Raw genomic sequence first — 14,429 nt, forward strand, 5'->3', positions numbered from 1 at the left:
TGAATGGATGTTGTTACTCAGGTAGACTTGACTGGGTGATGACGAGATGCTGTTGGCACAAGGAAAGGTAGAGAGGGGTCAGGGCAGGGGCAGCTGGGAGTCAACAACATAGTGTCGAGAGAGAGAGAGAGAGAGAGAGAGAGAGAGATGGTTTGCGCGAGAGAAAGAAGGTGCAAGCGCCATGGAGATAAACACACACATAGGCCTACGTGTCTAATGAACCGAAAATCATGCAGATGCATGCACACGCACTCACACGAACACACACATACACAAGCATACACACCAGTTGAGGTTGCTGAGGGGAGGACGGCTCATAATAATGGCTGGAATGGAGTGGTATCAAACACGTTTCCATGTGTTTGATGCCATTCCATTTAATCCATTCCAGCCATTATTATGAGCCGTCCTCCCCTCAGCAGCTTCCACTGATACACATGCACGTTAGCAGACACGCACACACACAAACTCTAATGGGTTATTCAATACTCCTGACTTGGCCAGTTGTGTCTTGGCAACTCAGCATGATGGTGCAGTCTGACTGTCTGGATTTCTCTGTGTTTAATTGGATTAGGTAAACAATCACGTGACCTTACACAACATTATTCAGGACCAGAGGAGACCAGGTAGGAGAGACACAGTAAGAGGCACTATCTTAAAGGGACAAAAAAAAGAAGATATTTTGTCCCTTGTATTAACTATTTAATAGTGCATTTGTATTGAATTCTAATAACATCGAGCTTGAATGGTTTTATTTATTGCATTACATGTTCAGAAGAAAAGCATTGAGAATCTGCAAAGCACAAAGCTGCCTGACAATATATGCTGCTCTGCCAGCCTGAATGTAACATTCAAAATGTTCAGACGGGGAATGCATTTATGAGAAAAAGACAACAACTTTTGGATGAGCAACTATTTGGATTAGCTTCTACTTAAAAAAATGTCACACAATTTCAAACTGTCTGCATAATAGATTTAGGCATCTCAAAAAATCTTGACATTTATTTATGTATTTTTCAGAAAGGTTGGGAACGAAACAATGCATTTAGAAACATAAGGTGGTACCCACAGAGACAGTAGGTGACATTGATGTGGTAAAAGCGCGGGAGAAGGTGTGGTTAGAGTGGCGTTGGATGAAGGGAGTTCCTCAGAAGCGTGTCTTGAAGCCAAAGAGCTCCACCTTGTCAATGGATCTCTCATTGGAGAACGAGGCTCGGGTGATGCGACAGCTGGGACTCCCCTCCTTACTCAGCCACACCTTCCTGTGCCATTAGAAAGATAGAGATGTTCTGTTATCCACTACCCTCATGTCAATGATGGTCCTTTCTTTAGGCAACACACTGCTTCTGTTTCCCATAAGGAATGATCCCTCTGCTCTGTTCTTGTGTTGGCTATTTTCTCTAATATAAGCTACTACATGATCTGTTTATCATCTCAACCGCTAACCATGTTCTCTATAGCTTGGGAACATACCTTCCATTGCTAAAATTTACTTTGAGAGTTTGAACACGCTCTAGACAGTAGGGAATCTGAGGTTTTCTGGAGACCCCTCTGTTCAGCAAACAGTTCCAAGGCCAAATAAGGCTTGTCACATGTCAGATGGACAAAGGGAATGCAGGCTTTCTAAGAAAGCCGGCCAACCCATGTGGGTGACACTAGATTGACTGTATCCGCTATAATATAGTCCCTCCTATCCCTTGCAAAACTGGGATTTTTGTCATCTGGTAAACAGCTGTGGGCATTCACTAAAACTTCAACCTCTGTTTCAGCCGACTGGTAAAAATGGTTCAGCAACATGATCCTAACTTCTGTCAGCAAAGACAAATGATTCAGCTAGAGCCTGAGTCCAAGCCCCAGCCAAACTCGGTACAGTGCATAGGAGGCAGTTTTTCTTGGCACCATCTCTAGTGTTCTCTATGACAAATGACTTTGGGAAAAGCACAACACAAACATAATCAAGTAAATTGAATTGTATAACTCAGCACTGTCTTGAGTCTAAACCTCAGTTTACCATGAGACATGACTCAGTGAGGAGCAACAGGCAACATGCTTACTCTACAGCATGTAGGTCAAGCCCTGGAGACTGAGGCCCTGTCACTCAAGTCGCTGCATGGCCGATATGGGATACATTATTTCCTAGTCTGTGTAGATTAGTGGAGAGATTGTAGAGGATCAGTGCTCCACATGTGGTCATCCTGAAGCACGGTCTGGTGCGACGGGAGTTCGGTCAGATCACAGAGACACAACGCAATAGCTGCCCATAGCGTGCCGGCTGACCGACAGCTGCCTCAATGACAGAGAGCGAAATGGAGGGAGAGAGAGAGAGGGATGAGGCAACATCTCCATCTGCATTCTCTGCTCCGCTCTGCTCTAGTGTCGCACACAGCCCACAGACTGCTGATTTGACAGCAATCACAGGGCTTAGAGGTTAGCTCTAAGTCGCCGTTGCATCAGGTAAATATTCATCTCCACTGACTTCACTCTGCAAAATAAAATGGAGTATTGAACCCAAAAGAGTATGAGCATAATGAGGGTTGTCTATGTACTATATGATGTGTCTGTGGCTATTTTCCTTGTTCAAAGCATTTGCTCTTCTTGTCCTGGTAATAGATGGACATTGATGTTTTTGACTCGTAGGTTGAACCTCTCAAGCAAAGCTACTCGCCAGTCCACCCCCTAATAAGTGAATTATCCCAATTTAGAAGCACATGACCGTGTGAACTGATCTAATAAGCACATGAAAAGAAAAACAATGTGGTGTGTGTCACAGAGAGAGAAAGACAGAGCGAGAGCGACAAGAGAGCAATGACTGTATTTGCTGCTATAACAAGACCTAACATTGACCATTTGATGGTGGGTTGATAATAATGGCCTGGTCTCTGAGTGAGCACCACCCACTGCATCCACTCTGCCTGACTGCCTGACTGACCAGGCCTCTAGAGGAAAGGACGTTTCCTTTTTCCCACACACTTGAGGAAATGAGATAACATAGACCAGTGTATGGGAAGGAATTCAATGTGTTTTAAACAAATGTTCTGCTGCAGAATAAACTAAGGCATTGCATTGTTCCTGGAGAGCAATCTGGAGCAATCTTAACTGGGCCTGGCTGGCTAATGGCTCTGTATGGTTTATAATGAAGTTGGACTTCCAACACTGACAAAGTTACAAGTTTTTTTTATCGCTTTGGTACTATTTTCACAAGTATGTGGTAAAATTGAACAACTCTTAGTATAAAACTCAAAACAGATCAAAACTTTAAGCATATTTTCAATTGACTAAGTACAACACAAAAAAAAAATCACACAGTAACTTTTTCACCAAACCTAATTAGTCATTTCATCTGGAAAAACCTTTCACAATGCAATGCTCACAATACATTTCATATGATTCTCTTCTCATTTGTTTAAAAACATTTGACCATCTCTTAATCCAATTGCGCTTAATGGTTAAAATCACTTAACCGTTCGGTAAACCTATAGATTTTAACTGGTTTGTCTACTATATATGGATTTAGAGAACTACAGAAATAAAATGTGTGTTTGTAAAGTATAAACACCTAAATGTGGCCTCCTAATGGGCTCCCAAGTGGCGCAGCGGTCTAAGGCACTGCATCTCAGCCCTAGAGGCGTCACTACAGACCCTGATTCGATTCCAGGCTTTCATCAACAACCGGCCGGGATTAGGAGTCCCATAGGGCGGCGCACAATTGGCCCGTGTTAGGGTATGGCCGTGGTAGGCTGTCATTGTAAATAAGAATGTGTTCTTAACTGACTTGCCTAGTTAAATAAAGGTTCAATAAAATAAATACAATAAAATGACATGTATGATACATGATAACCATAGATAATAACCACTTGTTATTGCTAATTGATTTCACATAGGGGCAACCACAATTGGCCACCATATAAAAGGGTGTGTGTAAACACTTGCACTTTCTTTCAACATGGAGCAGGATAGACAGCAAGGGAGAGGAAAAATCAAATAGCTCATGGACAAGGGGCCCCTCAGAGAGGTGGACATGGGCCCCGTCAAAGAGGTGGACATCAGAGAGAGGGAGGCATACGACGGGAACTGTTGTATCTAATGAAGTCCGGGCCATCGCTGTTGATCATATGGTAAACAGAGGCCTTACCATGGCAGAGGCCACCCGATTAGTTCACCCCAATCTGAGAAGATCAATTGTCAATTTGATCATGAGAACATTTCATCAAGAAAACAGGTAAGTCTGCAGGATATGCACTATGCTTTCTCATTACTTGTACAGTAAATGACATTGTAATGCATGTAAATTCACAAAACATGTTACAGTATGATCTATTGACAGTATACACTGTTCTACCCTCAGGATTGACAAGACCCCATGGATGTGGCTGTGTGCTGACCGACCATCTGAAATCGAGCAGGCCATTAGGGAGCACGATGACACCTTTGCCAATGTGGCATCCATCAACATACCAACAATCACCCGCTTTTTGAAGAGGCACCAGGTATCTATGAAACACATTTACCTGGTGCCTTTTGAGAGAAACAACGACTGGGTGAAACAACTGCGTGCTGAGTATGTTCAGGTAGAGCACTATATACTGTACTGCTGTTACTATTTGACGCACATGCTACTTCACAATATCATGTTGGAACTATACTATAAAAAATATATATATTTTTAGAGGGTGATGGTGCTTGATGCTGCTGTGAACCATCACAAGTATATCTTTGTTGATGAAGTGGGCTTCAACCTGGCCAAAACTCTGCGTCGTGGGCAGAGCCTCATCTGCCAATGGGCGACCGTTCAAGTGCCTGGACAACGTGGGGAAACATCTCCATGTGCGCAGCTATCTCTGAAGATGGTGTGGTAGGACATAGGCCATTACTTGGATCCTACAAAGCTGCACACCTCATTGTTTCTCAATGAAATTGTTCAGGCCTGTCAAGATGAAGGGATCACCGATGTCATTGTGTGGGACAATGTCAGATTCCAAGTAACAATTAGCTAATTGCCAATGTCAGGCTGGGTCTGTAGCTAGCTCTATTTGGCATATTCCATAATAATAAAAAAATATTTGTTAGCTAGCTAGCTTGTAAAGTGGCTAATTAAAGTAGCCTAACTTTTTCCTGTCTAGCTAGGCAGCTAGATAGCAAAGATAGCAAAAACCAGCTTACAAATGGTGCTCAAATTCTAATACAACTTTGTTTATCTAGCCTAGCTATAGTTTGCTATATGACTTTTGGTTTTATATATTTCAATTAAATAATAACGTTTGCTTACCTTAATAAATTGAAAATAACATGCTTATTGGTTGGCTATTTGCAAGTTCAACTACCGTCCTGTTGCATCGCCATAATGGAATGGCAGTTGGGTTTTGAATCAGAATGGCAGTTAAAATTTGAAATGACCAAAAGGTTTTATCTAGAGAGCCTTTTTATCTATGAGTGTATGCTTTTAGTTTGCAATAGCAGAGCTTTGTATGAACCTTGCAGTTTGCCAATCCGACATTGGCAGCAATGTTGCAAAATGCGAATTCGATCTCCCCCCTGGCAAAGATAGTTAATGGTGTCGGATGTCAGCTAGCCATTTTTCTGACCAGGTGAAATTATGCAGCATCATTAATGTGGACATGAATGTCAATGCAAAATAGCTCAAATAAATTTTAAGGGAGCTAGTTAGCTGTAACTTCAGAGTTTGATTTGACTGTGTTAGCTTTTGTTAGCTGTTGTTTGCTAAAATCCACATTACATTCAAGGTTATTTGCCTTCACTGGGTATACAGTGTCTTCGGAAAGTATTCAGACCCCTTGACTTTTTACACATTGTTACGTTACAGCCTTATTCTAAAATGTATTAAATAAATAAAAATCCTCAACAATCTACACACAACACACCATTATGACAAAGCAAAAACAGGTTTTTAGAAACACCTTCTTTACATAAGTTTTCAGACCCCTTGCTAAAAGACTCGAAGTTGAGCTCAGGTGCATCCTGTTTCCATTGATCATCCTTGAGATGTTTCTACAACTTGATTTGTGTCCGCCTGTGGTAAATTTAATTGATTGTACATGATTTGGAAAGGCAGACACCTGTCTATATAAGGTCCCACAGTTGACAGTGCATGTCAGAGCAAAAACCAAGCCATGAGGTCGAAGGAATTGTCCATAGAGCTCTGAGACAGGATTGTGTTGAGGCACAGATCTGGGGAAGGGTACCAAAAAAATTCTGCAGCATTGAAGGTCCCCAAGAACACAGTGACCTCCATCATTCTTAAATGGAAGAAGTTTGGAACCACCAAGACTAGAGCTGGCCGCCCAGCCAACCTGAGCAATCGGGGGAGAAGGGCCTTGGTCAGGGAGATGACCAAGAGCCCGATGGTCATTCTGACAGAGCTCCAGAGTTCCTCTGTGGAGATGGGAGAACCTTCCAGAAGGACAACCATCTCTGCAGAACTCCAACAATCAGGCCTTTATGGTAGAGTGGTCAGACAGAAGCCACTCCTCAGTAAAAGGAACATGACAGCCCGTTTGGAGAATGCCAAAAGGCACCAAAAGACTCTCAGACCATGAGAAACAAGATTCTCTGGTCTGATGGAACCAACATTGAACTCTTTGGCCTGAATGCCAAGCATCATGTCTGGAGGGAACATGGCACCATCCCTATGGTGAAGCATGGTGGTGGCAGGGACTGGGAGACTAGTCAGAATCGAGGCAAAGATGAATGGAGCAAAGTACAGAGAGCTCCTTGATGAAAACCTGCTCCAGAGCACTCAGGACCTCAGACTGGGGTGAAGGTTTACAACAACCCTAAGCACCCTGCCAAGACAACGCACGAGTGGCTCCGGAACAAGTCTCTGAACGTCCTTGAGTGGCCTAGCCAGAGCCCGGACTTGAACCCGATCGAACATCTCTGGAGAGACCTGAAAATAGCTGTGCAGCAAAGCTCCCCATCCAACCTGAAATAGCTTGAGAGGATCTGCAGAGAAGAATGGGAGAAACTCCCCAAATACAGGTGTGCCAAACTTGTAGCGTCATACCCAAGAAGATTTGATTGCAATCTCTGCCAAAGGTGCTTCAACAAAGTACTGCGTAAAGGGTCTGAGTACTTATGTAAATTAGGATATTTCAGTTTCGTAGTTTTTATAAATTAGAAACAAATTCTAAAAAATAGTTTTTGCTTTGTCATTATGGGGTATTGTGTGTAGATTGATGAGGGGGGGAAATGATATAATCTTAGAATAAGACTAACCTAACAAAATGTGGAAAAAGTCAAGGGGTCTGAATACTTTCCGAAGGCACTGTAAGTGTATTGCTTAATGTGAACTGTAATCTACTGTAATTTACAGTACTGTAGCATAGTACTTTTAAGGCTGATTTGAAACACACATCTTTAATTGTTTGCTATTGGATTAACTGGTAGGTAAAATTACTAAATTGAAAAGATGTCATGTTGTATTTTGGTGATTTAACCAATGTTTCACTCAAAATCAGTCATCGTTTATTCATTTTGATTGTAAACATCAGTCACCACACAACCATTGAGTCAAAATATGTGTATTGTGAAATGTAATGAGAAGAATGGATGCTTTACAAGTGTGACCAGGGTGGAATTTTGTGAAAATGTACCACATACTTGTGAAGAGAGTACCAAAGCGATTAAAAACAGTATCAAAGCGATTCAAAACTAACAGTGCCAGGCCAGCTAGAACATTTCCTGCTTAAAAGAACCAGGGTGACACAGTAAAATAAAACAAACTATGTTATGTTAATATGTATGGATTATAATGTGGGATGGCTGATTCGAACTGTACCCTTCAATTGTAGCCTAGTCTTCCAATTGGTGAAATACTTTACATTTCAGGATTTAAAAAGAGCAACAAGCAGCAGGAAATCTTATGGAAAGTGCATTTGAAGTAAGTGAGAGTTAGCCATCTGTGGGAGTGGCTGATACTCTGAACACAGCCACATCCCTGATGTCAACATGCTCCCAGCATGAACGCTTGAAAGTCCCTGAGCTTATGGGAGGAGAGCGCAGGGGGAGGGAGCTCTAGCAGGAGGGGATATACTGACCTCATATGTACTGTTCATACAAACACAATATCGCCCCTCTGTAACTTCTGAATTCATACACAGAGGAATTCCTCATGGGAGAGCGTAGGTATGGTAGGGTGTGTGTGTGTGTTTTCTAAGGGAAGTGTGTGTTCTCTGAGTGAGGAATGTGAAGAGGGTATGAGATGAGCAGTGCCAGTTCTAGAATTGTACCTACATGGATTCCTTACTGATTGATGGATGTTTGTTCACTAAGAGATAAAGCATCCTAAACAGCAGCTTTATCCAAAACCCTTCCAGAGGAAATCTTACCATTGGAGTTGGAGGAGGTCAAAATGAAACATCTGGGCCAGTCTGAGCTTCATAATAGGCTGAAAACCCCTGTCCCCAAACAGTCATCAGCCCAACAGCTGCATGCAGTGCATTACACATAGCTGCAGTGAATAGGGGGCGTAGTGGCATTCCTATAGAGAGCTTTAGAGAGGACGAAGGCTTTAGTTGGGGCTCCATCAAAACAGGGCTAAGAGGGATTAAATGGGCCAGAATCCAGACCATCTGTGTCCCCGCCGTGCCACTCGCTGACCAGCGGTCTCAGCCGCCATGGACAGAGACCTTGGGAAAAACAGTGGCACCTACAGCCACACCCCTCCACTGCCCTGTTCCTCCATCTAACTACTTCATCATCCTCCCTCATCACCCTCTGCTTCTCCCTCTCTTGTTCTCATTCTATCCCCATCTCTCATCCTCTCTTATAGATTAACTCAATCTCCCTCCCTCTCTCTCCCTTAATCCATCTTTCAGTTTCTCCCTTTCGCTTTCTCTAATTTCCTCTCCCTCTGTCACTCTCCCTCACTCTCTTGAACAATCGTCCCTCCCTCCCTCCTAGTGGTGGTTTGTAGGTCTCTTCCTACACAGAAGTTGTTCTGATTTGGGTCACACGACTCAGGAGAGAGAAGAGCTATATTAGTTATAGCAGGCAGCAGGTCAGTCCCACAGTGCTGCATACATAGTACAACTGATACAGAGCGCTAAAACACCATCCACTTTCTCCCAGTCTACAAAACACCCAGGAACACATGTGCTTTCTGTGATGACTTTCATTGATTTTAAGAATGAGATAACCCTGTGTGTGACACATAAAAACAATATGCCACTCCCTGTCTGTTACAGCCTACTAGCCTACATCAGCTAGCTGGAAACTGATTGAACAGGTGGGGACTTCTAGCTTGATTTCAGTGGTGGCTTCGCTGTTCTATACATATAAGTTATTTGTGACATACCAATAAGCAATATGATCCAAACACAGAACAGAGTAGGATAGGGAAAGAGCAGTGGAAAATGAGAGAAAAAAGGCCAAATGCAGGTACGTGGGTGGGTACATTTCAGTCATTTTGCAAATGCTCTTATCCAGAGCATTTTACAGGAGGAGCACAGAAAGATTTTTCACCTAGTCGGCTCTGCGATTCAACCCAGCAACAATTTGGTTACAGGCCCAACACTCAACCGCCAGGCTACCTGCCGCCGGGGGTACTGGGTATAGCTTCAGAGAAAATCAAAAACACTCAACACTCAATTCAAGGCAGGAGCTCAGCTGCATACTGTCCAATAGCTTCAGACATTATTATTTGTCAACCTATTTGTTAAAGAAATAATCTTGTTAATGATTTGAGTAGAATACATTGTAGCTGTATGGCTGATTGAATTATCTCAATGGGGAAGGATGCAGCAGCCATGCAGATATGATCTGGGCCCAATAGTAGGGCGAGTTCATCCATCCACCCAGAATTCTGTGGCCTAAAATAACAATTAGGAAGGAAATCATGTCATATTAGGGAACACAAAAGCTGACTGATACTGGCCAAACCACTCTCTCTCTCCTGACCAGACAGCGTAAATTGGGGATAATTCCATTAGGGCTCTTTAAATAGAGGTTTTATGGCCCAGGAATGACACTGTTACCATAGCAGCACGCACAGCTGGACCTTGTGAGTAGGCACCAGGGTTTAGTTTGCATTGTCAATGATCCCATGTCTACAGGTTGAGGTATCCAGAACACTCAACAGAGCTGAGTGTTATGCTGGTGAATGAGGACCCAAAAGCGACTAAAAGAAACAGAGTCTTTATTCCAGGCTTAAACAAACAATGATTCTCCTGGAAATTATCATAGGTAAATCCAAAACAGGAAACTGAAATCCTCTCGTCAGTAGAGAGGAACGACTGGAGACGCGACCACAGACTGCAGGTCGCTTCAGGAAGGCACAGGCCGTAGCTGACATAGACACCTGCTCACACGCAGCATCTGAAGAAGGCAAAAACACGACAGGGCGCGGGCGGAACAAGGACACAGAACAGCAAACATCAAACAAGAATCCGACAAGGACAGAAGCGGAAAACAGAGGGAGAAATAGGGACTCTAATCAGAGGGCAAAATAGGGACAGGTGTGAAAGAGTAAATGAGGTCGTTAGGAGAATGAGAACAGCTTGGGAGCAGGAACGGAACGATAGAGAGAGAGAGCGAGAGAGGGAGAGAGGAAGGGGGAGAGAGAGGGATAGAAAGAGGGAAAGAACCTAATAAGACAGCAGAGGGAAGCACAGGGACAAGACATGATGATCAAAGACAAAACATGACAGTACTCCCCACTCACCGAGCGCCTCTGGCGCACTCGAGGAGGAACCCTGGCGGCAAACGAAGGAAATCATCCAATCAACGAACGGTCCAGCACGTCCGAGATGGAACCAAACTCCTTCCTCAGGACGCGTAACCCTCCAATCCTAAGTACTGGTGACCACGCCTCCCGAGAAACGCATGTCATGATCTTCCGTACCTTTAAATAGGTGCGCCTCGACAAGGACGGGGGGGGGAGGGAAGACGACGGGGGCGCGAAGAAAAGGCTTGACACAGGAGACATGGAGACAGGGTGGACGCGACGAAGATGTGCGGAAGAAAACAGTCGCAGCAGCGACAGGATTGACGACTGAGAGACACGGAACGGACCAATGAACCGCGGAGTCAACTGCGAGAAGCTGTCGTAAGGGAAGGTTACGAGTGGAAAGCCCACACTCTTCTGACCGCGACAATACCTAGGACTCTTAATCCTACGTTTATTGGCGGCTCTCACAGTCTGCGCCCTGTAACGGCAAAGTGCAGACCTGACCTCCTCCAGGTGCGCTCACACAGTTGGACAAAAAGCCTGAGCGGAGGAACGCTGGACTCGCGCAGCTGGGACGAGACAGAGGGGCTGGTACCCAAGACTACTCTGAAACGGAGATAGCCCCGGTAGCAGCACGAAGGAAGCGATGTTGTGGAGCGTATCAGCCCAGGGGAGCTGTTCTGCCAAAGACGCAGGTTTTCGAAATGAAAGGCTGCGTAATATGCGACCATCGACTGATTGGCCTTTCTGCTTGACCGTTAGACTGGGGATGAAACCCGGAAGAGAGACTGACGGAGAAGCACAATCAAACGACCAGAACTCCCTCCAAAACTGTGACGTGAATTGCGGGCCCTGTCTGGAAACCGGCGTCTAACGGGAGGCCATGAATTCTGAACATTCTCAATGATGATTTGTGCCGTCTCCTTAGCGAAGGAAGCTTAGCGAGGGGAAATGAAATGTGCCGCCTTAGAGAACTATCGATAACCGTAAGAATCACAGTCTTCCCCGCAGACGAAGGCAGACCGGTAAAAAGTCTAAGGCGATGGAGACCGATGGTCGAGAAAGGAATGGGAAGCGGTCTGAGACGACCGGCAGGAGGAGAGTTACCTGACTTAGTCTGCGCGCAGTCCGAACAAGCAGCCACGAAACGGCGCGTGTCCGCTCCTGAGTAGGCCACCAAAACCGCTGGCGAATAGAAGCAAGCGTACCCCGCACGCCGGGTGGCAGCTAACTTGGCAGTGGAGCCCACTGAAGAACAGCCAGACGAGTAGAGACAGGAACGAACAGAAGGTTACTAGGACAAGCGCGCGGCGACGCAGCGTGTGAGTGAGTGCTTTGCTTTAACCTGTCTCTCAATTCCCAGACAGTCAACCCGACAACACCGCCCTTCAGGGAGAATCCCCTCAGGGTCGGTAGAAGCCACAGAAAGAACTAAGAGACGGGATAAGGCATCAGGCTTGGTGTCTTATTTCCCGGCGATAGGAAATCACGAACTCGAAACGAGCGAAAACACGCCCAACGAGCTTGACGTCATTAGTCGTTGGCAGAAGCGGATGTACTCAAGTCTTATGGTCAGCTCCAAACGACAAAAGGACGGTCCGCCCCCCACAACTGTCGCCCTTTCGCGCTATGGCTAAGCGGATGGCGAGCAGTTCGCGGTTACCCAATCATAGTTGCGTTCCGATGGCGACAGGCGATGAGAAAAAGTAAGCGCAAGGATGGACCTTATCGTCAGAATGGAAGCGCTGAGACAGAATGGCTTCCCACGCGCCCACCTCTGAAGCGTCAACCTCGACAATGAATTGTTTAGTGACGTCAGGAGTAACAAGGATAGGGGCGGATGTAAAACGCTTCTTTGAGGTGATCAAAAGCTCCCTGGGCGGAACCGGGACCACTTAAAGCAAGTCTTGACAGAAGTCAGAGCTGTGAGAGGGGCAGCCACTGACCGAATTACGAATGAAACGCCGATAGAAATTAGCGAAACCGAGAAAAGCGCTGCAACTCGACACGTACTTAGGAACGGGCCAATCGCTGGACAGCCTGGACCTTAGCGGGATCCATCTGAATGCCTTCAGCGGAAATAACAGAAACCGAGAAATGTGACAGAGGAGACATGAAAGGCGCACTTCTCAGCCTTCACGTAGAGACAATCTCTAAAAGGCGCTGGAGTACACGTCGAACGTGCTGAACATGAATCTCGAGTGACGGTGAAAAAATCAGGATATCGTCAAGGTAAACGAAAACAAAGATGTTCAGCATGTCTCTCAGTACATCATTAACTAATGCCTGAAAGACAGCTGGAGCATTAGCGAAGACCAGAACCGGACGAACCAGTATTCATGCCAAAACGGAGTGCTAACGCCGTTTCCACTCTCCCCCTCTCTGATGCGTACGAGATGGTAAGCGTTACGAAGGTCCAACTTAGTAAAGAACCTGGCTCCTGCAAAATCTCGAAGGCTGACGACAATAAGGGGAAGCGGATAACGATTCTTAACCGTTATGTCATTCAGCCCTCGATAATCCACGCAGGGGCGCAGAGTACCGTCCTTCTTCTTAACAAAGAAAAAACCCCGCTCCGGCGGGAGAGGAAGAAGGCCCACGGTACCGGCGTCGAGAGAAACAGACAGATATCCTCGAGAGCCTTACGTTCGGGAGCCGACAGAGAGTTATAGTCCTACCCCGAGGGGAGTGGTCCCGGAAGGAGATCAATACAACAATCATACGACCGGTGAGGAGGAAGAGAGCTGGCTCTGGACCGACTGAAGACCGTGCGCAGATCATGATATTCCTCCGGCACTCCTGTCAAATCACCAGGTTCCTCCTGAGTAGAGGGACAGAAGAAACAGGAGGATAGCAGACACTTAAACTTCACATGACAAGAAACGTTCCAGGATAGGATAGAATTACTAGACCAATTAATAGAAGGATTATGACATACTAGCCAGGGATGACCCAAAACAACAGGTGTAAAAGGTGAACGAAAAATCAAAAAGGAAATGGTCTCACTGTGGTTACCAGATACTGTGAGGGTTAAAGGTAGTGTCTCTACATCTGATACTGGGGAGAAGACTACCATCTAAGGCGAACATGGGCGTGGCTTCCCTAACTGTCTGAGAGGAATGTCATGTTTCCGAGCCCATGCTTCGTCCATAAAACAACCCTCAGCCCCAGAGTCTATCAAGGCACTGCGGAAGCAGCCGAACCGGTCCAGCGTAGATGGACCGACAAGGTAGTACAGGATCTTGATGGAGAGACCTGAGTAGTAGCGCTCACCAGTAGCCCTCCGCTTACTGATGAGCTCTGGCTTTTACTGGACATGACATGACAAAATGTCCAGCAGAACCGCAATAGAGGCAAAGGCGGTTGTGATTCTCCGTTCCCTCTCCTTAGTCGAGTGCGAATACCTCCCAGCTGCATGGGCTCAGTCTCTCTGAGCCGGTGGGGGAGATGGTTGAGATGCGGAGAGGGGAAACACCGTTAACGCGAGCTCTCTTCCACGAGCTCGGTGACGAAGATCTACCCGTCGTTCTATGGCGGATGGCGAGTGCAATCAAAGAGTCCACGCTGGAAGGAACCTCCCGGGAGAGAATCTCATCCTTAACCTCAGCGTGGAGTCCCTCCAGAAACGAGCGAGCAACGCCGGCTCGTTCCAGTCACTGGATGCAGCAAGAGTGCGAAACTCTATAGAGTAATCCGTTATGGATCGATCACCTTGACATAGGGAAGCAGGGCCTGGAAGCCCTCC

The 14,429-nt window shown here is 45.7% G+C and overlaps 1 protein-coding gene across 1 annotated transcript in view; it reads right to left on the reverse strand.

Annotated features, from left to right (window-relative positions):
- Window positions 1-719: 719 nt before the first annotated feature.
- LOC111978575 (acylphosphatase-2-like) overlaps window positions 720-14,429 on the reverse strand; it is a 20,629-nt gene continuing 6,919 nt past the window's right edge. Inside the window, exon 4 of the mRNA XM_024008697.1 lies at window positions 720-1,262. Coding sequence (XP_023864465.1) covers window positions 1,148-1,262 — 115 coding nt within the window. The 3' untranslated portion in view covers window positions 720-1,147. The remainder of the gene's footprint in view (window positions 1,263-14,429) is intronic.

This window comes from Salvelinus sp. IW2-2015, linkage group LG18 (genome assembly GCF_002910315.2).
Source record: "Salvelinus sp. IW2-2015 linkage group LG18, ASM291031v2, whole genome shotgun sequence".
Classification (NCBI taxonomy): Eukaryota; Metazoa; Chordata; class Actinopteri; order Salmoniformes; family Salmonidae; genus Salvelinus; species Salvelinus sp. IW2-2015.